Here is a 23,010-nt window from a genome sequence, read left to right as displayed (position 1 = left end):
CTTGTCTTTATCAAAAAGTACAAAATGTTGTTATGTGGTAGTGACGATTTCTGAAAGGGAAGTGGTGAGTAGCTGTAATCAGATTAGAAGCCATTGTAATGTACAATGTGGTCAAATGTAACAAATGTTATGCTTACATTTTCTCAGTAAATACAAATTCTATGAAATAGTTTTTAGTACTTTTGTTTGGTTGAGTCCCATCCGAGAACCACGCCAAGTTACACTTCGGGTACTCTACTCTAACTGTTGTCCGACTTCCAGCTTTGTGGAAGCCATGGTGGCTGGGTAAGTTAGACGACTGACTTTGAGTGCTGGTGAGTATGTGCATGAGGGAGGGTGGGTTTGAATTCTGAGTGGAACTCAACCCAACAGCATGCTAGAATGCATACTTTACCTGGAAAGTGTAATCTACATGGTAACCTGTGTTACTAACAAAGTAGACAGTAGTATGTTTTCATGAAAGTAGCCTGAGGCCAATATATAGTAAATGTTTGAAATAAAGAATTATCAGATTCCATTTGTCGTCTCTAACGACAATTGTGTTGCTGAAGATCAATTCCAACGTCGATCTTCACGGGTAGTTTTATGTCATGATCTTCACGTTTCCTGTGGTGTTGTGTCCTTTCCTGGTGTGTGGCTCACAAACGTCAAGGCTTGTGATTGAGGCCACAAACCATCAGGGGCTCATTATTAAAATGTCTTAATAAATACTACAATTTCTCGACTTCCCAAAGACTTAGCAGTCCCATTCATCTTTGGTTTCTTTGGATTCACGAACACGTGTTGACGACTCGCTCTTATAGTCGTGATAACTTGTGTTCTCATTGATTCTCTGGTCTAATGTGATCTGCGACACTGACCACATTTTCAGGTTTGTTATTAGGTTCTTTCTAATCAGGGCAAAGGATTCTCTCACTACCATTCGCTAGTAAAGCTGAAGACCCGGGTTACGTTCACGACATGGATACAATGTGTGAAGCCTCTTATACCTCTGTTCCCCGCGGAAATAATGCTGGAATATTGCTAAATGCGGCGTTAAACCATACTCAGACTTCATAAAGAGAGAGTACTAGTACTCGACTGATATGGCGATAAGCCATGCTCAAACTTTATAAAGTGCGTTATCCTCAATTATCGAACTCTTAGCCTTTGCCAGATCTACAAACTTGGCTCTTTTCTTCTTGGCCGTTGCATTCCAAACGTTGAATAGGATACCATCTCTTTCAGTAGAGTCATCATGTGATACACGGGGTCTCCAACCTTCACCTTCCTCTGGCTTTGCACTTTGAATGATATCAAAATTGACCGTCAAAGTATTCTGTGAGTGCCAGGTGACGTCCACTACAAGCTTATCCTTTTCGCAAAAGCATGGTGAAGTTACTTATTTTCAATGTGATTCACTCATGTTATCAGTTATGTCTTCTTGTAATTTTTTATGGTCCATTGGTGCCATTTTCAGTGATCCTTTCATGTAAGTTTCTCCTTTCTTAGCCTTGTACGTCCAATAGAAGTTTTTGGTGTTTTTTCCTCGTTCATTATAACGAATAACACTTACATTCAAGTACAGATTCATAGTTGCTAAATATATGTTTTATTTCTAAGGACCACCACATAATGATGACCTTGCATTGCTTCATGTAGAGGCGGTGGTTGCTGGTGATGCCACGGGCAGGTCTACTTCACATATGTAGGGGAATGCGCTGCTACACTCGATATCACCCCACTCGTAGTCCGCGTTGGGATATTCCATGAGTAGGCAATGCTGGTTGGATCCTACGTTGTTTGGTTGCCCTGGATACCAGTTGGTATAACTAATGGAGTAAGGTGTATCCATACCTGTCCATCTGAAATTGTTCTCGGTCTCCTCGTCGTTGCCCGAAGTGAAGAAGCCGGAACTACCAGCTGCCGTCAGTGCTAGTAGAGAAACAGGGTGAGTGAATGAGTGGTTGGATAATTGGTGAATGCGTGGGTGGATTTAATCCTTCCTATAATAAAGCAAAGATACAACAATTTCGTGGGATGCCTCGTATTAGAAAATAATTTGTGTTCGCCATGTTATTTTTCGCTTTTTTCAAAGTGTGCTAACTGGCAGTCAGTGAATATAGATCGAGTGAGAAACTTTGATGAGTTTAGCACCGTGTCGAACATTGTTTGAACGTTGTCACAACATGTCTGACACTGTTGTGCGAGGTCAGCATTGGCCTTAAAAAACTTTAACTTTGGTCTTAGACACTCATATCTGAGAGCCATCTCTAGCCCAACACTGGAAGCGTTGTTTTTCTTTCTTACAACATCTGATTTGCTGTAACTATGAACCATAACCCTGTCTTGATTTTTGTCTCACCTGGGTCGTTCTTGATGATGTTGATCAGAAACTTCTGTTCTTCCTCAGAGTCGATGGCAACCAAGTGTGAAGCCGAGTTCTCTTCTTTACAAGCCTCATGACATCTGGACCATCTAGCGGATGTAGTATGGAAGGTGTAGCATGAACGACTGCCGTTCCCTGTTCTGCGATATGCACCCGGAGGACAGTCAGGGAGATCTTGAAATCAAATATGTATGCATCAAACAACGATGTATTTAGGGATCATGAGTCCACACACAATATACTGCATAGATAGGTTCCTTGTGTACGTTTTTTCTGTACATAGACAGTTTTTGTGGAACAGCCCATGTTCCAGACACATCGTACGTAACTATACTGAAACAAAAAAGAAACTTCAATAATAATAATAATATCATTTTTAAAAATGATAAATATTTTTCCAAGGTCGGGTCGTCCACGTGCGACGTCACTGAGACCGTCAAATCGTCCTACGTCACCTACGTGACAGATTTCTACCGGTTACACGAACCAGGGATGAGGTGTTTAGAGGTCGACTGTCCTCACAGACCATTCGAAATCGGTTGCCGGCTGCCAAACTCAATTCCTGACGACCATATTGTGACTTGACATTCTGTATAACCATGTTTTGGAACGGTGGTGTAGTCTAACGGAACTAATTGTGGCATTGTCAGTGTGTCGATTACATCACACATATCTCAGCAATGAAATAATAACAATTTAACCATCTTAACATCTCTTGGTCTTTTTATAATGCCCTGAAGAAAGAATGTGGAGTTTCTTTTTGACTCAGTATTGAACATGATCATGGTCAAGCGGACATTAGATCCCCGTGATTTCAGATACTGATCATTCAACCTGGATGCCTTCGTTGGTTGTGTGCTGTCAGGCCCGACTGTAAATAGATGACCCATCTCAACAAAAGGCTGAAAACCCCACAGACTGTTTGTGTGGGTTATGTCAAATGTGTTACTTTGTGTTTTTATATCTGGCTATATGACCATGATTCTAAAGAGCTCCTGACCCGACCTGTCTTTATATTGTGTTCCCAGAATTCGCTAATATGGCACACATCACTTATGGAACACGTCCTCGTTCATATACGGAGTGAGTAAGTGAGGGAGGATAGCTTTACGTCGCCGATAGCAATATTCTAGCAATATCATCACAGTGGACACCAGAACTGGTCTCAACACATTGTACACATGTGGGGGATCCCTTCCGTGACTTCCACGTGACGAGTCAACGCTTTACCTACTGGGCTACTCCATTGCCCTAGCACATACAAAGAGTGAGTGAGTTTAGTTATACGACACAATAATGCAATATTTTATACGTGACGACTGAGTCTGGACCAGACAATCCAGTGACCAACGGCGTGAGCATCAGTCGGCGCAACTGGAATACGGTGGCATGTGAAAACCAAGTCAGCGAGTCACCATCCGATCCCTTTAGTCGCCTCTTACGAGAAGAATGGGTTACTGAAGATCAGTTCTAACCCGGATCTTCACGGGTCTCATACAAAGAGACATTAACGTCACATTCTTGATATTCTGCGTCCAAGATGCTAAGACTAATTACTGACTGATTTTGCTCAAATTGGGCCAAAATAATGATCATCATCTGTCTAGTTTAGGTCTAAACGTTTAAATTAATATTGTTTAGCTTGGTCAACTGCCGTATTGCTTGTAGTATACATCTGACTTACTTTGGCACGTTGTGTTGTACACGTAAATGTCGTCGATGGCGATCTTTCCATATGTGTCATGGTAAATAGGATCAGACGCAAAGACGTGTTCGTAGTAACTACGCGATGTTCCTTCAAACACCAACTGAAATAGAATTTAATGAGTAATAATTTCACATGTCATGACATACAGCTAACTATAAAGGACTTGTGAGGAATGAAATTGATTTCATTAATATAGCGATACAGCCATTACAGACCACCTTTACAGTTAGCAGTCGATATAAAATAATCCGGAGTCATCTCCCTTGAAACACAGCTAGACTCGGTTACCTTCGGTAAACTAGTATGCTTCAGTGGAATTCAGTATCGAGATAATATAATTTTGCTACAGTATTCGTGATGGTAAGAATACGCCACCATTTGAAAATTAGACCTTTTAGTTACCAATTTAAATGGAACGTGTATTACAAGTGTTACGGTTAAAAATTTGTCGTGATAAAAGGTATAAGAAATCCCTCAGAACAAGCAAAATATAACACAGACAAGTCTAAAATTTTCACCATTTTGTCTTGAGCAGATAGCAAGATACAATGATTCACAATAGAGGCTTCATGCACAATGCAGCTGAGTCAAAACTAAAGTAATGGGTCACAGATATATTATCAACTCTGCAAAGTCTTGGTTTGAGAGTGAGAAACAGTAATACTGAATGTAACGCGGCAGCGGTCCTGTAGGTCAAGCGTTGACAAAGGCAGGCAGATTGATGGACAAAAGGTAATCCGTATGTGTCCGCGTCATCAACACAGCAACCAACCTTTATATACACAGTCACTGATTCTTCAACATTCGAGCTCAATTCGACCATCGCCATTAACTTAGAAATTTCTCGGCCAGCCTCGTGTTTACCTCAGCCAAACCACAAAGAGAGGTTACTCTAGAGGTCTACCTTAAAGACCTGCCGCTAAAATACTAATAGCATTGAACATTTATGACACGAAACGTGACCCATAATAACTATCACTCAAAACTCTAAACATTGTGACCCTACAATAATTATCACTTAATCGGTAATACAATTTACAGAAAATACACTCACGCCACACAAGGTAAAACATAAGTTGTTGGTCAAGAATGGGACATGGGCTCCTACCTTCTATGCTTATTCGGGGCCCTGGGAAAATAAACAAACATAGAGGGTGCATCAACCCATGGGCCCCGAGGGACCAGTGAACAACTTGTTTATCTTAACGGGCACCTCAATGTTAACTATGAACTGTTTGAAGCATGGGTATCAGATCATAATACCGAGCACCAGAGCAATTATCCAATACCGACAACGACTGGCAATAAAAACAAAATTAGATCACTTGTGACCAGCTCGTGTTATTTCGGGACAAGTCGAAAAGCGACTCGAGCCCCTCTCGAAGGATTTCATATTGGCGTAGAAACATTAGAACTACTTCAAACAGGATCGATAAATCTATTCTTAGTTAATTCCAGTGTGACTTATACCGCCGAAGTACTCCCACTGTTTTCGTTTTCGCTCATTTATTTTATAGAATTAAACCTCCTTGATACAATTAAAAGAAGGAGAAAAACATAAGTGTCAAAGACGTATTCTGACGTAATTATTACCAGATGTTCCCCTTGATGATGTTTTCGTTATGTTTCTGATTTAGATTTGTTTTATGAAATGTGCAGAAACAATTTCTAAAAAAAATACAGCGACATTAAATCGCAGAGCAGAAACCCAAAAGTAACAAGTATATCTCAAATTGAACATTCGTGTAACCTTGCTGTCATACAAATAGTTTCATTTTAAAAGAATTCGCTGAAAAATATATGAATGGCCTAAAAAGAGGTAGACTAAATATTACCAGAATGAAATAGGTTAAAGATTAAAGTTGATTAGTTATATTCAGATATATTATTATTGTTTTGACATGTAGCCATTTATAATTGCATTCCTAAAACGTTTGGAAGCGTGCGTACAATCACCTCAACACGTCTACAAGACATGTTGAGCTTGAAGGTACTAGCCAGAGACATGTCAACAAACGCACGTGTGTGTCTTTGAATCTCGCTCCGTGACTCTCATAATACTTATAAAGAAATTCACATCAGACAGCACAATTCTGTTAGCTACGTTCTTAGCACTTTCAATATGACGATATATATTTTTTCGTGATTTTAATAACAATAACATAATGTCATAAACAATTTAAGCAGTCGGGATTATTTTCATCAAAGCGCCGTCTCCATTACGTCCGTTAACGTTCTGGATTGGTTTGTATTTATTTCACACATAAAAAGCATCGAGTGGGGCGCGAGTCTGCATGGGGGTTACGGAAAGGGGCGAGTGGTGACCAGAGACTCGAAATGAAGCATTATTAAGACAAAGTACTAAATGAATTCCAACAGTTCTCCGCGAATAACATAAAAAGGTACTCGCTTAAAAGCGGTGAATACTTGAAATAATATAAGAGCGCTTAACCAATCAGAAAACAACATCTAAGAGTAAGGTAAAATTTAATTGAATTAAACCGAGATAACCAAGAAATATAGAAATATGACGTTACAAATATCCTTCCAGTGCTTCAGTGACGTCAATATTTTGCAATTGAGCCAATAAGGAAGTGACGCCACTTGTACAAAAGTCTTCAAATATTACCATTCCAGTCGTGATTATAACCTAGTCATCGTATCCCAAATACGTCGATCGATGCTCATGATATTGATTACCCGGTTGTTTGGCCCAGTCTCGATTATTTACAGACCGCCGCCATATACCATAATGTTGCTGAGTGCGGCGTACAACTAAACTCACTCACTCATGCAAATATCCTTTTAGCAGTTGCAATGCTTCGAGTAGAAATGAGTATCCCTGTACAGCGACCATGCTCTTGATCTTTGTGGCGTTAAACAATACACGAACAAAGAAGTGAGCCACATTCGCCAAGACAATACTTACTTGGAATGGCATTGACGTGTACTCAGAGCCGATGTCAATCTCTCCTAGCTGCCATTTTGCAGACACCTGACCAGATCTAGTCCACACAGGGTAGCCCAGGCCATTGCCAACCTGTGACATGCAATACGTATAGATGACAAGAAGGTGTACAAATGGGTTTTGTGGAACTTGGACTAACCACAGATAATTGGACCACTTGGTCCTGTAAATGTTTTCACACAAGTCTCATGAGACTTTGTATGGTTTTCTTCTCTCAGCAACCAATCATGTCGGCCAAATGTAGTGTTACAAGGATGAAATGTACCTTGACTTAAGTGGAAACTTACTGTGGAAAACTGTGAATAAATCGTTTCAATGTTTCTTTCCTATTTGTGTTAAGTTTCAAAAGAGGTTCAACTCTAAGTCAGTTTCTCAACGGGTCTTATGTTCGTATTCACATTTTCTGATAAGTATTAACTACGATCGATGTTAAATAATGTTACAACGATGAAATGTTGCAATTCAGTGTGGGAAAATTCCGAAAACGCTATGTCTTGATTTCTTTTCAGTTTGTGTTAACGTTGAAATGGTATAATTATTAATGGGTCTTTTTGTGATCCTCGTATCCTTAATTTCTACTAATTATACACAACAGACCGACTGCCCTCATCTCATAAGTATTTAAGATACTTGGGGCTGAAGTTCTTGCACACTTACTTTTGCGTACACATTGAGATCCTGTATATCCCGTCCGGCCATATTGTACCAGAACTGGACGCAATAGTCAGGCGAAGGATTGAACAGGGGCGTCTCTATCAGGGCGGCTGTTTCCCTTTTATACCATAATGCCGATCGATGAGGGTCGATGTACATGTAGTGTCCTGTGGAGATTTCAGTACTTCAACAACATGTCCCGGGACAGTCAGTTTTCAATGTTCACGTCTACTCAGCTAGATCTGAGGACATTCAGGTACAGGTCATGTCAGAAAGATCCTTTATCAAACCAGTTAGGACGTTGTCTTGGAAACTGCTCGTTCAGTGAGGGGGTTTTCATATCCTGCAACTTCGAAGAACTTCACACAAATCAACCTGTATAAACTTTGTCCAAATTGCCTCCACTCACGTCAACGTTCGTCCTACTCAGTGAAATATCTTTTCATGGTTCATTATCTCACTACCATGATCCTCCATAAAATCTTTAGCCTTTTAAAAACCCCACATCAGCCTACAAAGATCTTCTTAAGCCCAACACAACGATATATAGTGCTGCTTTCAAGCAAGTCATCACCCTCCTTGTCTTCTACCTTCAGGATCTTTTATCTCCTTCTGCTCTAACGTTCTCCCTTCCATCTTTTGAGAACTGTTTTAACGCACGATTTGAAATAATTTGGTGTAAGATCTTTTCCGTTTGCTGCGGCATCTCTATGGAATTCCCCTTCCTACTAAAGTCATCGTCAACCCTTCTTTCAAAGCTCACCTCAAGACCCACCTTTTCTGGAGATATCAATAACATTTCTGCCAGAATCTCCATCTCTTTACTACTACTACTACAACTACTGCTGCTGCTGCTGCTGCTACTGCTGCTACTACTACTACCACCAACTCCACTACTACTACAACCACCACCACCACAACAACAACAACTACTACTGTTACAAAAACACCACCACTACTACTACTACTGCTGCTGCTGCTACTGTTACTACTACTACTACTACTACTACTACTACAACCACCACCACATCTGCTACTACTACTACCACCACTACTACTACTAATACAAAAAAACACCACCACTACTACTACTACTACTACTACTACTACTACTACTACTGCTGCTGCTACTGTTACTACTACTACTACTACTACTACTACTACAACCACCAACTCCACTACTACTACAACCACCACCACCACAACAACAACTACTACTGTTACAAAAACACCACCACTACTACTGCTGCTGCTACTGTTACTACTACTACTACTACTACTACTACTACTACTACTACTACTACTACTACTACTACTACTGCTACTGTTACTACTACTACTACTACTACTACTACTACTACTACCACCAACTCCACTACTACTACAACCACCACCACCACAACAACAACAACTACTACTGTTACAAAAACACCACCACTACTACTACTACTGCTGCTGCTGCTACTGTTACTACTACTACTACTACAACCACCACCACATCTGCTACTACTACTACCACCACTACTACTACTAATACAAAAAAACACCACCACTACTACTACTACTACTACTACTACTACTGCTGCTGCTACTGTTACTACTACCACCACTACTACTACTAATACAAAAAAACACCACCACTACTACTACTACAAACAAAACCTACTACTGCTACTGCTACTGCTACTGCTACTGCTACTGCTACTGCTACTAACCGTTAGGTGTGCCAATTGTATGATCGTTCCATGGTCCGGTGACTGAGCTAGGTCTCCCACCGCCTCTGTACCACTTGGCGGTGTTGTTGCTGGCCTGGGTGTAGCCACAAGAGCTAAAACTTTCGAAGTCACAGAAGGTCAGGTTGTAGTTCACTACTGAAAGGAATGAGTCTGAGGTGAGTTCAGTTTACCGCTGCTCCAGTGGCTAGTACCTTTAAGCTCAGTTAAGTGAAAGCTATTCTTCTGATTAGTGAGTATTGTTTTACGACGCTTTTTTATTATTTCAGCAATATAATGGCAGGGATGATATCAAATGGGCTTCACACATTCTATCAATGAGGGAAATCGAAATCGGATCTTCGTCGTGACTAGCGAACGCATTAACCAGTAGGCCACCTGACCGCCCCTCCTCTGTTGGCACCAAAGGTGTGAGTTTGGTGCTGACAGAAGCAAACTGCATCTTGAAATGACTGACTGAATAAGTAAGGCTTTGCGTCGCGTTTAGCAATATTCCAGCAACATCACGGTGGGGAACACCAGAAATGGGCATCTTGAATTGAATTAGTAAGAACTGCTTTACAAACAAACCAGGTATGGCGGTAGTGGTTGTCGTAGATGTTGTGGTGCTGCGGACACAGCCTGGACGTTTCCTGCAGGTGTCTAACTCGCTCTGTAGGAGACTTATTTCATCTGATGCTTGCTTCGTGATGTTTCTCAAAGCATCATCTTTTTCCAACAACAACTTTTGTAGCTGTTCTACGCTTAGATCGCCATACGGAGACGTTGGTCGGACTCCTTTCTGGAATATTGATGATTTCATATTACATTACATTTTCTGTGGTGATATTAAATGTATGTTTTGTGTATATGTGTCTGTGTGAGCGTGCGTGCGTGTGTGTGTGCATGAATGTGTATGTTCAGTGTTTCGTAGGCTGTTAGTGTTCTGTGGTTCCTTGAATGCGTGTGAGTGTGTTTGGGACAGCGAGAGAGAGAGAGAGAGAGAGAGAGAGGGAGTGTGTGTGTGTGTGTGTGTGTGTGTGTGTGTGTGTGTGTGTGTGTGTGTGTGTGTGAGTGTACACATGAGTGATTGTGTTCCGTGTTTCCATGAGTGTGTGTCAGTGTTCAGTGGTTCCTTGTGTTAACACCACACCCAACGATTTTTCATCCGTACAATTTTAGCAAATTAGTAACATCATGGTGTATCCTAACACGATGGCAAGCCACCGTATACGACCACGGTTACTCGCCTCTTCAGAGAAGGTTTGTGGTGGACCAATTTCTAACCGGAACCACCATTTGCTCAGCAAAACCCAATCACTCTTTCTTTCAAGGCAACGAAGTCATTTTCAGAAGGTTGTTTATATCCTTCTAAAGCTTCATGAGTGTGGTGGCATACAGGAGTTCCACAAGGCTCGATACTTGGACAGAGTATGTTTTAGTACATATTGTAGACGACTCAGATGAGTTTCCGAAATGAGTTTCTTAGTATTAAACTGTTACTAAAAAGGTCCGAGAATATAATCTCTGCCTGTAAATGTAATTACATTGTTGATGCCTGAAATATTTCCAATCACATCTTTGTGTGGTGTATATTAATATGTGCATACCGTATTTTTAGAATATTTGTAAGAAGACAAATATGGACCTAGCTTTCCTCGGTCGTTTTAAGACAACGACATATGTATTGGTGAGCAGTGAGATGGCATGATATCGTATGACATGTGTATTTTACGAATCTTCAAATAACATAATGTGTCTTCCTCGGAACTTATGCAATCCCATTATTAGTCAGTTGCCTTCTTTTGTATCTGTACGCCGTACGTCACACACGTTGCCGTATACTGAAGTCTTGCAACTGTACATCTCGGATTGTCTTACAATATCACCTACCGTATTCTCAAGCTCTTCAATCCTCTTCGTCATAAACGCCATGGACGCCTTCACCAGCGTCACGTCATTTTGTACAGCGGCACAGCAGGAAGTAGAGGCGGTGGTGGCTGTGGTTGTCTGAGTGTCGCACTGACCCTCGTGGCCGAGTTTGACGCTGTACTGACACTGACCATTCATGAAGCTACATCCAGGGTCAAATGTGTCCCCATACTGGAGCGGGGACAACAGCAGTAACAACACAAGCATGGTAACTGTCTGGGAGAACGCGGCCTAGGTATTATACTCCAAATACAAGAACCCAGAACAGATAAGACTTATCTCTGGGCACGCAGCATTTAAAGATCTTTGTACAAGGGTGCCTGGACCAATCAGGACGAGTTGCATGCAACTTCTATAGTTCTAAGTTAACGGATTCACGCAACGTATGTAGAGCGAGTAAAATAAAAAGCACCAGTGTGCAGTAACGGCATAAACATGACAGCATTATGGCACATCGCAGAAGGGTGTCCTGCTTAACAAACCCTTTAATCAGTGTTCTAGTGATAAACTACGTGTCAATGTTGCACCTGCCAAGTCTCCATATGTGTAAAACTAAGCTCCTTGTGAACCAGTGTCATAACTATGGTCCTTAGAATATCCTCTTGACACTGAAAAATATACCTGGAACGCTTTTACAGTGCTGATGTGTAGTATCAGTAGTGCCTCATAATTTATTCCAGTTCCTGAGGTTGATGCTCATGCTACTGATCATTGGATTATCTGGTACAGACTCGATTATTTACAAACCGCACCAGTATAGTTGTATTATTTCTAATTGCGGCAAACCAACCAACCAATTCTCATATCCAGTGTTTTCCTAAGTCACATATCCTATTAGACGAATTTACTGCCAGAATGTCTCTCTACTGAACAGGAACCACTTGATAAGCCATTCCGTTAATAGGGGCGTTGGGACAGTCTAATGCTTAAAGTGTTCGATCGTCACACCGAAGATCCGGGTTCGAATTCCCATATTGGTGCAATGTCTGAAGCCCATATCCAGTGTCACCGCCCGTGATTTGCTTGAATATTGATAAAAGCGGGGTAAAACCCCAATCAATCACTCACTCACTCTACTGATGAAAGTGGGACGGTGGGGGTAGCCCCGTGGTTAACGTGTTCGTTTGTCACGCCTAATGCATATGGTTACAATGTACGATGCCCATTTCTGACGTTCCATACCGTGATATTGCTTGAATATTGCAAATGTGGCGTAATATCTCAGTCACTCACACACTCCATTGATTAAAGCGATTGGTCAGTGTCACGGTGACATGACTCATTTCTTGAAACGTTTGCCTGTTTAACTATGAAATGTTCGATTCCTATATTTGCATGCATTTCATTAAAGGCATCGGAAATGGTACGTGATAACGATACATGGAATGGCAGACTAAGTGTAGAAATGAGTATGCTGGTTTTCAGTGAGGCATCCATATGAAGCGACCTGTGTGGGGTGAAAAAAGGCATGCGTCATGACTCGTTCAATATCTCACACACGCACACACGCACGCACGCACGCGCTCACGAACGCACGAACGCGCCAACACACGATTGCGGTACCTCGGAAGGGCAAGATACCGAAAAGACAATAACTCAAACAACTCTGTAAACATCTCTCTTTCTGTCCAACTTAGAACTCTACAATAACGTGGTTCGGAATCAAAATATCGTCGAAATCAAACAATAATTTGCTTTTAAGATCTTTTGTGAAGATGATTATCGAAATACATGTTGTCACAAGATACTGTAAATGATGCTGTCAAATATGAAATTGTAAGTGGAATGTACTTAACAAAAACAATAACATATGAAGCAGCTAAATACCCACCACGAAGCATGCGAGAGTAACGAAATAAACACCTATCCAAGATCACACAGCAAACGTGCTATACACACTCACAGCACTTTTATTCAAAAGCAATTATACCTGTTGCTTGCAACATCACGATTGATATTATTTCATTTGTTACAGTGAGAATAATCTCTACTCGCATCTAGACCTATGCCGCTGTAGGTTACTAATATGGAGACACATAAAAGTGTTCGTTTCATACCGTTACAGGTTTCTTTACATGAGTTGTATGACTCCGAGGATTACGTGAGTAAACATCCGAGGATTCATGAAGGAACACTTTGACAGAGTACCCTTAGTATCAATGACCCTTGAAGATCCCGGTTAGAACCGACCTCCAGTAACGATGTTTGTCGTTAGTGGCGACTAACGGGATCGTTTACACATGTCATCGGTTCCCAGATGCGCAGACCGATGCTCGTGTTGTTGATCACTGGACTGTCTGGTCCAGACTTGATTATTTACAGACCGACGCCATATAACCGCGTAAAACCGTGCTGTATGTGGCGAAAACTAAACTAAGTCAGTTGTGTACCTTCATGCTCTTGCTGGTGATCTTGTCTGTGCCAGACTCGATTACAGACCACCGACAGCTAACTATTTATACCTAGTGTGACCTCTCCATCATACCTGGAGGTTGGCAAGACGAAAATAGTTGTGGAAACTAGACAACATACAATCCAATGACCAACAGCATGAGCATCGATCTACGCAAATGGTATAAGATGAACCAGCGAGGATGATCTCCCGATCCCCTTAGTGGCCTCTAAAGACAAGCGTGGGTTACTGAAGATCATTTCTAACTTGGATCTTAACGGGTTGTCGTACAAAAGTGTGTACAGGTGTTAGGTCACCTGTGTGGCAGTCTAACTATCAAGTGCCGTAGACACATTTGCCCAGAACAGTTCCTGGTCGATGGGGTCTTTTGGATAGTCTACAAAACGGCTGTTCTGCACATCATAGAGGATCACGGGTGGAATGTCCTGGTACGGAATATCCTCAAGCATGATGACGACCATGACAGATCGCCCAGTGGACACAGCCTCCATGTTGGCCATGTGTAGCTCGTACCTACACCACTTCTTCTTCAGGAATGCTTGGGACAACAACAACACAGTCTTCTTACTGCTTCTGATCCCGTCGATGATGTTCTCGGCAATAGGAGCTCCTGGAAGAGAGTCTCGATCCCGGATGTAAAGTCTCTTCCCCCTCTGGTGTTCCAGCTTTTGAATCATGTCCTCGCAGACAAAATTAAAGTCAAGGTCGGAGTAAGAGACGTAAACGTCAAATTCGTAAATGCGTTCATACTCTGTTTTGCTTTTTCTTAGTTTCAGTTTGAACACATAAAAAATGTAAATAATTTTCCAACGACATCGATAGCAGATAGTTCCAGCTATCAGGGAACAGATGAGGACTAATGTTGCAAGTAGTCCCATAGACAGAGCTATGAAATTAGAGCAAGAAGCTCTTAGATTCTTCAGTATATCATGATCTTTAAAGTGTAATACTTTCCCATTAATGTCAAGGCAATGATACCGTTCTCTGTTTGCTGCATGAATCTTTTTGGAGTGTAGCAACCATTCAAGAAATTCTATGTTCTGACAAGTACAGCGGAGATCGTTTTCGCTCAGGTCGATGTACAAACTGTGCAATGTGGCTATCCTGTCCATCTGGGATCTCACCCTTGGCGATATATATTTGATGTCGTTGTGCGAACAATTTATACTTGTAAGATTTAAATTATGGTCCAGATCTACAAAGAGGCTGTCCATAAAATTATGAGATAGATTCAACTCTCTCAGTGATTTTAATTCAGTCAGGAAATATCGATGCAAGTACACGATGTTGTTGTCAGACAAATCTAAAACTTCTAGTTTACTCTGATACTGAAAATATTCCGAGTTACCAGACATTGTAAGTGCATTGTGGGATAGATTTAGGTGTGTAAGTGATGGAAAGGTTGCAAAGAAAGTTTTGTTAACATAACTAGCAAGATTTCCCGAGAGGTCAAGGTGTGTCACATTTTCCAAGCCATTTATAGGACCAAGCCACCTAGCGAATATATTATAAGAGAGATCCACGTGTCTAAGGTTATTATCAGCAAATTGCGACTTTGACAAATCGTATGCTAATTTACTATCTGTGTATTTTAGTGATTTCAGATTTGGAGGAATGCCATAGGGTTTGATGAAATGAGTATTTTCCAGTATTTTTTCGTGTTCAGAATCATCCAAATATTTCTCAGTTCTTGGTGTTGTGAAACAGTTTTCAGTTTGATGGTGACTCCATAGCGTATCTCTGATTTGGTTTTCCGGTTCCGCAAATGGTAACGTGTGGAGCCCCCTCGTTGAGCTTAAATCAAGAGTTTCCAATCCTGTCAGGTTCCGAAGGAACCAGATATAGGCACCGTATGTGAGACGGTTGTCCCTCATACTGACCGCCTTCAGTGTTTGGGGCAACAACCCGAACACATCTTCGTTAATCACTTCGACTCGGTTCTCGTTCGCCTCTAGCATTTCCAGGGACGTATTTCGAAGATTTAAACCAACCGACCTTGGAATCACAACACATATATTATGTTCTCCCACCATCTTGTTGATAAACAGCTGTCTTAGTCTCGAATTATTTAATCCTGTTGTAGCATTCGTGAGTCCCTCAATTTTTAACAGGATGTTACCTGAGATATCAAGAACGTCAAGGTTCCGCAAGATGGAAAAAGATCCATTCTCTAATCTAAATATATTACAGTACGACACATTCAGATACTGAAGCATAGGGACGTTTTGAAGGAAGTCCTCTTGCAAAAGATCGATTTTACAGCGTCCGTTGAGTCCAGATAGCGAGAGGTATGTAACATTGTACATCACATCACATCCACTGCCAACAGGACTTCGAAAAACACCATCCATAGTGAGACTCTCAAGGGACATCAGTGGACAAAGCAACGACATGGGTATCTCGGCATACGTATTGTTGCTCATGTTCAAACATTTGAGTTTCTTCAAGGAAGAAAACATTTGTGTAGACATGAGAGAAAGGTTTATTCTGTTGGTGGACAGATCAAGGACGGCCAGTTCCCCAACACTGTCAAAAGAGTGGCTGTCAATTTCAGATAGATGATTAAAGGAGAGATCCAGGTAGGTCAGCGTGGAGTAGCTGCTTAAGTTACCAAGGATAGTCATGGCATTTCCATGAAAATTCAGATGACAAATATCGTGGTATTGCGACCTTGGAATTGTCGTCAAATTACGGTTTGAACAGTCTGCATGGTAACAGTCTCCTTGCACACGTTTTGTACATGTGCATAACGAACACAGGTCTGTATCATTGGTACCACTTCGCCCTTGAGATATCATCATGAGAAGTAGTAAACAAGCATAGTCTTCTGGAGCCATCTGGGAAAATCCTGCAATACAAATCAAAGATAGTCTTAACTGAGAAAACAGTAACGTCTTCTACCCACGCATCATGTTATAAGCAGGACGGCGGGGTAGCCTAGTGGTTAAAGCGTTAGCTCGTCACGCCGAAGACCCGGGTTCGATTACCCATATGAGTACAAAGTGTGAAGCCCATTTTTGGTGTTCCCAGCTGTGATATTGCTGGGAAAATGTTAAAGGGGCGACGTGACACTAAACTGACTCACTCACTATGATCAGGACAATGAACCTTGTGATCGCCAAGCATGGTCATTTCCATAGTTAGTGACAATAGCTTTTAATATCCAAACATCTATGAATAACGGGTTTCACTCGGGCGGCCATGGCATGACAAAATACTCTAAGATGATGGTACTGCATTTTTTAACTCATTCTTTACCTCACATCTCAAAACATTGATTACAGAACAGTCTCGTTTCCTGTTTACTTGGTTCCGTCCTATTGCGCAACTTAGTGCGATAGCCAGTCCAGAATTCTGACACTATTTGACTGGATGCATAAATATCAATCAGTATGTCTACAAACTTTGGCTCCAGTGTAAATCTACAAACATGTATATTGCAACACTAAGCTCCTTCTAATCCGAGCAAACACGTCGCACAGCGTGCTCTGTCGTATAGCGAGCTCTGTCGTATAGCGAGCTCTGACAAACGGAAACCTGGAAATCTCAAAACCAGGCTCTGCCGCTAGAAAGTATTGGCGGTCTGTGATGGCACTGATATTTCATCAGCCTGGTTGTGTGTTACAGATCTACGCTGAATAAGAGCAGAAACACCGAACAGGTTTAACCAGTGAGCCTGATGCATTGTGAATCATTTTACCACCTCATCAAAGTTTGGGCAGTTTGTGATTCCATACTTAAGGTATGCTGCTTGAACTTCGACATGAAATATAGAAAGACGGTGTAATTAAAGTTTAAAATTAAAATTCATTTGTAAATACCATTTTCTTATGAAACAAAGAATTGGAATTCAGTTTAACCAGAGCTGTTTGTAGTGTCATTTTTCACTTTCACGGGAAAATTCTGATCGGCTAAAAAAGTAGGTCACTGTATGAATAGGTTAATCAGATTTATGTTTCGGTATGGGTGGTAAATCACTGCAAGGCATTTATATTTATCATTTATATGCAGTATATAAATACTTATAAGCCATAAACAATCTGTATAGGTGATAATATATGGACCATTATACTTATAATTTAAATTAATATCAAGTTTCCCTTTCTTGAAATAAACTTGATTTAATGCGGATGTTGGTTTCATCAAGACATCCTACTTAGGTACATTTAGCTGAGACAGAATGCGACTACAGGGATTTGATGATAGAGCTCGCTGACACCGGTCATTGGATCCCAGATGCTCAGATGTATGCTCATGTTGTTGGTCACTGGACAGGGTGGTCGATTATCTTCACACCGCCACCACATTATAGTAGGAATATTGCACCAACACGAAATAAAAATAAATACTGGTATTTTATTTTTGGCCAGACAGCAGTTCGTCTGTGGTGCGAGCCTATTGAGGGTGAAGGGCAAACATGGTGGAATCGATCATAATCGAGATGTTTGACAACTTGGAGCGCGTTACATCCCTTTCCTTCTTTAAACGTATATGGATATCTGTGTACGCCTATTGGACCCAGGACGTAATATTTTCAGCAATACAAGCCCTTGTGGTTCTGACGATCTCGCGTTTGTTGTGGTCATTGTGCTAGCGCTTCCAACAGTTTTAGGAAACATAATTATATATCGCTAGGCGTTTCAAAACGATACTATTATTTCTACATAACTAATCAGCTGTAATCTTTAACAGACGAATAGAATTATAGTTCCTGCTTGAAGCGATTCTGATGTTCCTACACCAATATGAAATCCTTCGAGCGGGGCGCGAGTCGCTCTTCGGCTTGTCCCGGAACAACACGAGTTGGTCAAAATGAAACCTGTCATGATCACTTGTGATGTCACGCGGCCAACTGCTAACTATTTGTCCCTGATGTGACCCATCCGTCATACCTGTGAAATCTAGACAATACTTAAACAACAGGTGTGCCATCAGTCGCCCCTTTCTATGTAGTTTGTTTGATTTGTATACGTCAGTTGTACATTCGATAAACAACTCTAATTAGGTTTAATTCTTTAAAATAAATATGCAAAGACAAAAACAGCAACGTATGAGCACCTCGGTGATATTAGGTACCACTGGAACAGGCATGCAGTTATCGCTCCTGTTTGAAATAGTTGATGTACACTAATATGAAATCCTTCGAGAGGAGCACAAGTCGCTCTTCGGCTTGTCCCGGAACAACACGAGTTGGTCACAATGACAACTGTCATAATCACCTGTGACGTCACCCGGCCAATTGCTAACTATTTGTACCTGTTGTGACCCTTCCGTCATACCTGAGGGTTGGAAGACAAAGATGGTTATGAAATCTAGACAACACTTAAACAACAGGTGTGGTATCAGTCACCTGAACTTTCAATCTTGATTCAAAGACTGATATACTCCTTCAGTGAAATTTTACAGGATCAAATCACCCACACCCCAAACCCACCACACCCTCACCCCAAAACAGTGTCTCCTTGGTGAAGGCAATTCCATTACGGATGATAGTACTCCCCGTAAACAGTACAATATGTCAATCGGGAAACAATAAAGCGAAAATGGCATACAAAAGACCACAGTTGAAAACGTGTCATGTTTTCCTTGTATGAAACACTATTTGAATGTTATTTCAGCATTCCTTATCAGTAAATCTTGGTTTTCTCATAAGCGGAAAAAGAAAACAGCGGGAATTTCATAGTTCTCCGAAAATCCATATTCACCATTTGTGTGAACTGAATAAAAGAACGTGTAAAGTAAGGCAACCTTCACTAGAAATACACAAGGAACACATTAGTTCTTGTTTCCTAGTCCCAGGCTAATGGCAGTCTGTCATTCAGACCCTCAAACAAACGTATACAAAAGATCAAGTTGCAAGTCTAGATCATGTGGCACGTCTAGATCATGTGCCAAGTCTAGATCATGTGGCTAGTCTAGATTTCCAAACCTGATGAAAATGAAAAAAGTCTCAAGGCTCTGAATTGTGAACAGTATTTTTCTGTAATGTATATCCATTTCAGTGACTGGTTATTAGTATAGGTCAACCATTACGTGCTATATACCCTGGGCTATGTATTACTGAGCGATACCGACTATGTTGTGGTGACATCGTCGTAAAAAGACACAATTTTATCACGTCAATATGATTAAAGGTATCACTAAAGAAATGTCAATGCACCAACTCAGTGTGCAGCCACTGTTTGTTTCATTGTAAAGGTCGATAGTATTGCTGACAATGTCAACTAAGCTATGCAATTCTGATATGTTTGCTAACCTAGACGTTAAGATAAATCATCAGCCACCTGATCGAACCCAGTCATTGACATGACGATCGAACGTTGTGATCACAATGTTATACTTCCGCCCCTCATTTTCCTTGACCCGTGGTCCAGACTCGATTATTTACACACCTCTGCCATATCTGTAGATTGAATATTGCTGAGTGCTGAGAAACCAACCAACCAATCTGCCAAGTCTGAGTATATCAATACAAGGACTGTGACAGTTGAAGGGCGTGAGAATGGATCCACAATGCACATACCCACATCCGAGTTGACAATATGGATGATGTTGTGAAAGTATTGTGGATTTGAACAGTCTCGAGAACAATACTACGTAAACCTCCACATGAAAACCTGACGCACAAAGCGTACTCTAACCTAAAGAAACATACAGAATGACTTACTTCCTAAAACACTTGCCGTCTTCCAATACACTGCAACGCAGTTTTATATGCTGGACAAAATAAGTTAGGGATATTGGTATTTTTATTACTGATATGTTATCAATGTGTCAATGAAGAAATACAGCATTCTTCATAATTTCAAAATTACCCCTGACTATTTTTGTCCAGTATATATTGGACTGGAAATTATGAGAGCATGTATTGTATTACACGCACCCTCTCGATGCTACCAGCCCGAGAAGCACATGAAAGTTCTACTGTCTTGAAAGGTTATTTCCTAGTTGACAGTCACCCATTTGACAGACAGTCGATTGGCAGACACTGAAGTACAAGGTTAATTATGGTAACACCTTCGAGTATAATGATGCAGTCTTGTGAGTAGAGTAGGGTGAGACTTAAACAGTTTACTGAGACGTTTCATTGTGTGTAAATAGAACATTGTGGTAATTAAATGAAGACATTATGATTTTCATTGATTGAGAAACCTTCTTTGCCATTTAGGATTAATACCAATCAAATTTTAACAATACTTTCTAAAGAGTGTAACAGTTAAAGTCTTGCATAGAATACAACTTACATTCAGGAAGTAATGAAAAGATGGGTGAGTGAGTTTAGTTTTACACCGCACTCAGCAATATTCCAGCTATATGGCGGTGGTCTGTAAATAATCAAGTCTGGACCAGACATCTAGTGCTCAACAGCATGAGCATCGATCTGCGCAACTGGAAACCGATGACATGTGTCAACCAAGTCACCGAGTCTGATCACCCGATCACGTTAGTCGTCTCTTGCGACAAGCATAACAGACGTTTGTGGCAAGTATGGGTTGCTGAAGGCCTATTCTACCCCGGGACCTTCATGGGTCACTTCTAAATGTCACTCAAAGAAGTTAATAAAGTGTTTACAATGGAGTATCACAGCTCATCTGCTACGATGTAACTACATGTTGTGACACACGTACATTTTTCTTTCTCCAACTGACCTTAAAACGTTGACTTTGGAAAGCAGAGGTAGGGATGTGACCAATGTGAAATACAAGTAATCTGCTGCTACATTAAACACCACAAATGACATCCCTGTCAAGTTTGCTATACCACACAACCATTAGTAGGACCACCGTCAAAATATTTATTTTTTTTTTTACATACATACTTTATATTTTTAAAATATTGTGCACATATCTCACTATCAGGTGTTAATAAACACATCCTAATGCGAGGGTCACAATTCTGCCTTCTAGGAGACCCGATTTCTGATACGCATGATATCGTAATTAACACCTCCCTATGTGGGCGAATCTTACGTATGTACACGTGCATGAGCCATTTACCTTGCACCATGTGGCGTAATGACCCTGTGTATGAAAACCTGACTGATATGGTCAGTCCGGGAGACCAGCCAGAGAGACCAACCAGCAAGGTCATTCAGCGAGACCAGCCACGGGGACCAAGTAGGGAGACCAGATCATCGAGAGAAGTGGACGGACTGTGCGGCTAGTCGGGGTGTTGGCCAAGGCCGTCGCCCCACCTACGACCAAGTCGATGATGAAGAATCGCCGTCCGATTTCTGAATGTGTGTAAGTGACAGAGCGGGTAACCACATCGGGTTTATTGGCCACTCAGTCCCGATGTGCGTTCTGTCCACCACTGTGTACATCATTTCGACCATCATTCAAACAAACAATAATAAAATATGGCTGCTGCTGTCTTCATCTCTACCACGGACACTTGTCTTCCCTGTCTCTTGTCCACCAACCTGAACTACCACCCGAGAGCAGCCACGACGGACGCTCTTGGACAGCTATATAAATGTCGTTTACCGCATTAAATCATTACAACCATTATAACACAACCACTCACCTTAACTCCTTGTCTTCGTGTCGTTTAATCGGGTGGACATGTGTCGCAGCTGGGGCAACGAGGAAGTTTGTTTTGAATGGGCACAAGGAAGCACTTGTTTTGCCTGTGATTGCATGACATGGTGCTAGTATGGTGGCTGATTAGGGCCATCGCTCTCTCGCTTTGAAATAAGGTGGCGATACCAAGTCAATGACCATACTTAAGATACGACACTGTGCATTTCAGACTGCTGTGAATAGCCTCGCGGGTGTACAGTAACCTATACCCGCTTCCTATACAACACTGTTTAATTTGTATCTGTGTATTTCATGTCTCAAATATGCCTGCTTTGTTCGCTACTGAGCTGTTGTAACGACAAAGTAGACACTTGCTAGCATAGTGACACACATGTTACTGATATGTTAAAACATGTTCTAGAGATCAGGGAAACTATTGATAAGACAGCACGACCTCCACCTTGGTCGTTCATATGACTCACTCCAAAAAATATCCGTGAAGATCAGGGTTACAATATTGTCCTTTAGTAACCCAATTTGTCGTAAGGGGCGACTAACGTCGATGCTCATGCTGTTGATCACTGGGTTGTCTGGCCCAGACTCCTGTAATAAAACAGGAATACACACACAGCCATCCACAACGTACAGTTAGAAAAATACCATACACATCGTAAATATAACATCCACTCTCCCATCCATCCACCTTCCCATCCCCATCCATGGGATCATCAGC

At 41.3% G+C, this 23,010-nt stretch overlaps 2 protein-coding genes across 2 annotated transcripts; both read right to left on the bottom strand.

Moving 5' to 3' along the window:
- Nucleotides 1-1,575: 1,575 nt before the first annotated feature.
- On the bottom strand, nt 1,576-11,793 carry LOC137274370 (uncharacterized). The gene is made up of 8 exons (XM_067807524.1): nt 11,304-11,793; nt 10,002-10,212; nt 9,414-9,569; nt 7,702-7,865; nt 7,006-7,116; nt 4,053-4,176; nt 2,345-2,542; nt 1,576-1,914 (listed from the first exon to the last, which is right to left on the bottom strand). Exons 1-8 carry the CDS (start codon nt 11,547-11,549, stop codon nt 1,634-1,636), a joined length of 1,491 nt encoding a protein of 496 aa, XP_067663625.1. The 5' UTR covers nt 11,550-11,793; the 3' UTR covers nt 1,576-1,633.
- Nucleotides 11,794-13,236: 1,443 nt separating this feature from the next.
- Nucleotides 13,237-22,363, bottom strand: LOC137274369 (toll-like receptor 4). Its single transcript, XM_067807523.1, has 2 exons — nt 22,282-22,363; nt 13,237-16,603 (listed from the first exon to the last, which is right to left on the bottom strand). The coding sequence occupies exon 2, from the start codon at nt 16,590-16,592 to the stop codon at nt 14,064-14,066; it is 2,529 nt and encodes an 842-aa protein (XP_067663624.1). The 5' UTR covers nt 16,593-16,603; nt 22,282-22,363; the 3' UTR covers nt 13,237-14,063.
- Between the last annotated feature and the right edge of the window lie 647 nt (nt 22,364-23,010).

Source organism: Haliotis asinina, chromosome 2, assembly GCF_037392515.1.
Source record: "Haliotis asinina isolate JCU_RB_2024 chromosome 2, JCU_Hal_asi_v2, whole genome shotgun sequence".
Lineage (NCBI taxonomy): Eukaryota > Metazoa > Mollusca > Gastropoda > Lepetellida > Haliotidae > Haliotis > Haliotis asinina.
This window is presented reverse-complemented; position numbering and strand designations above follow the sequence as displayed.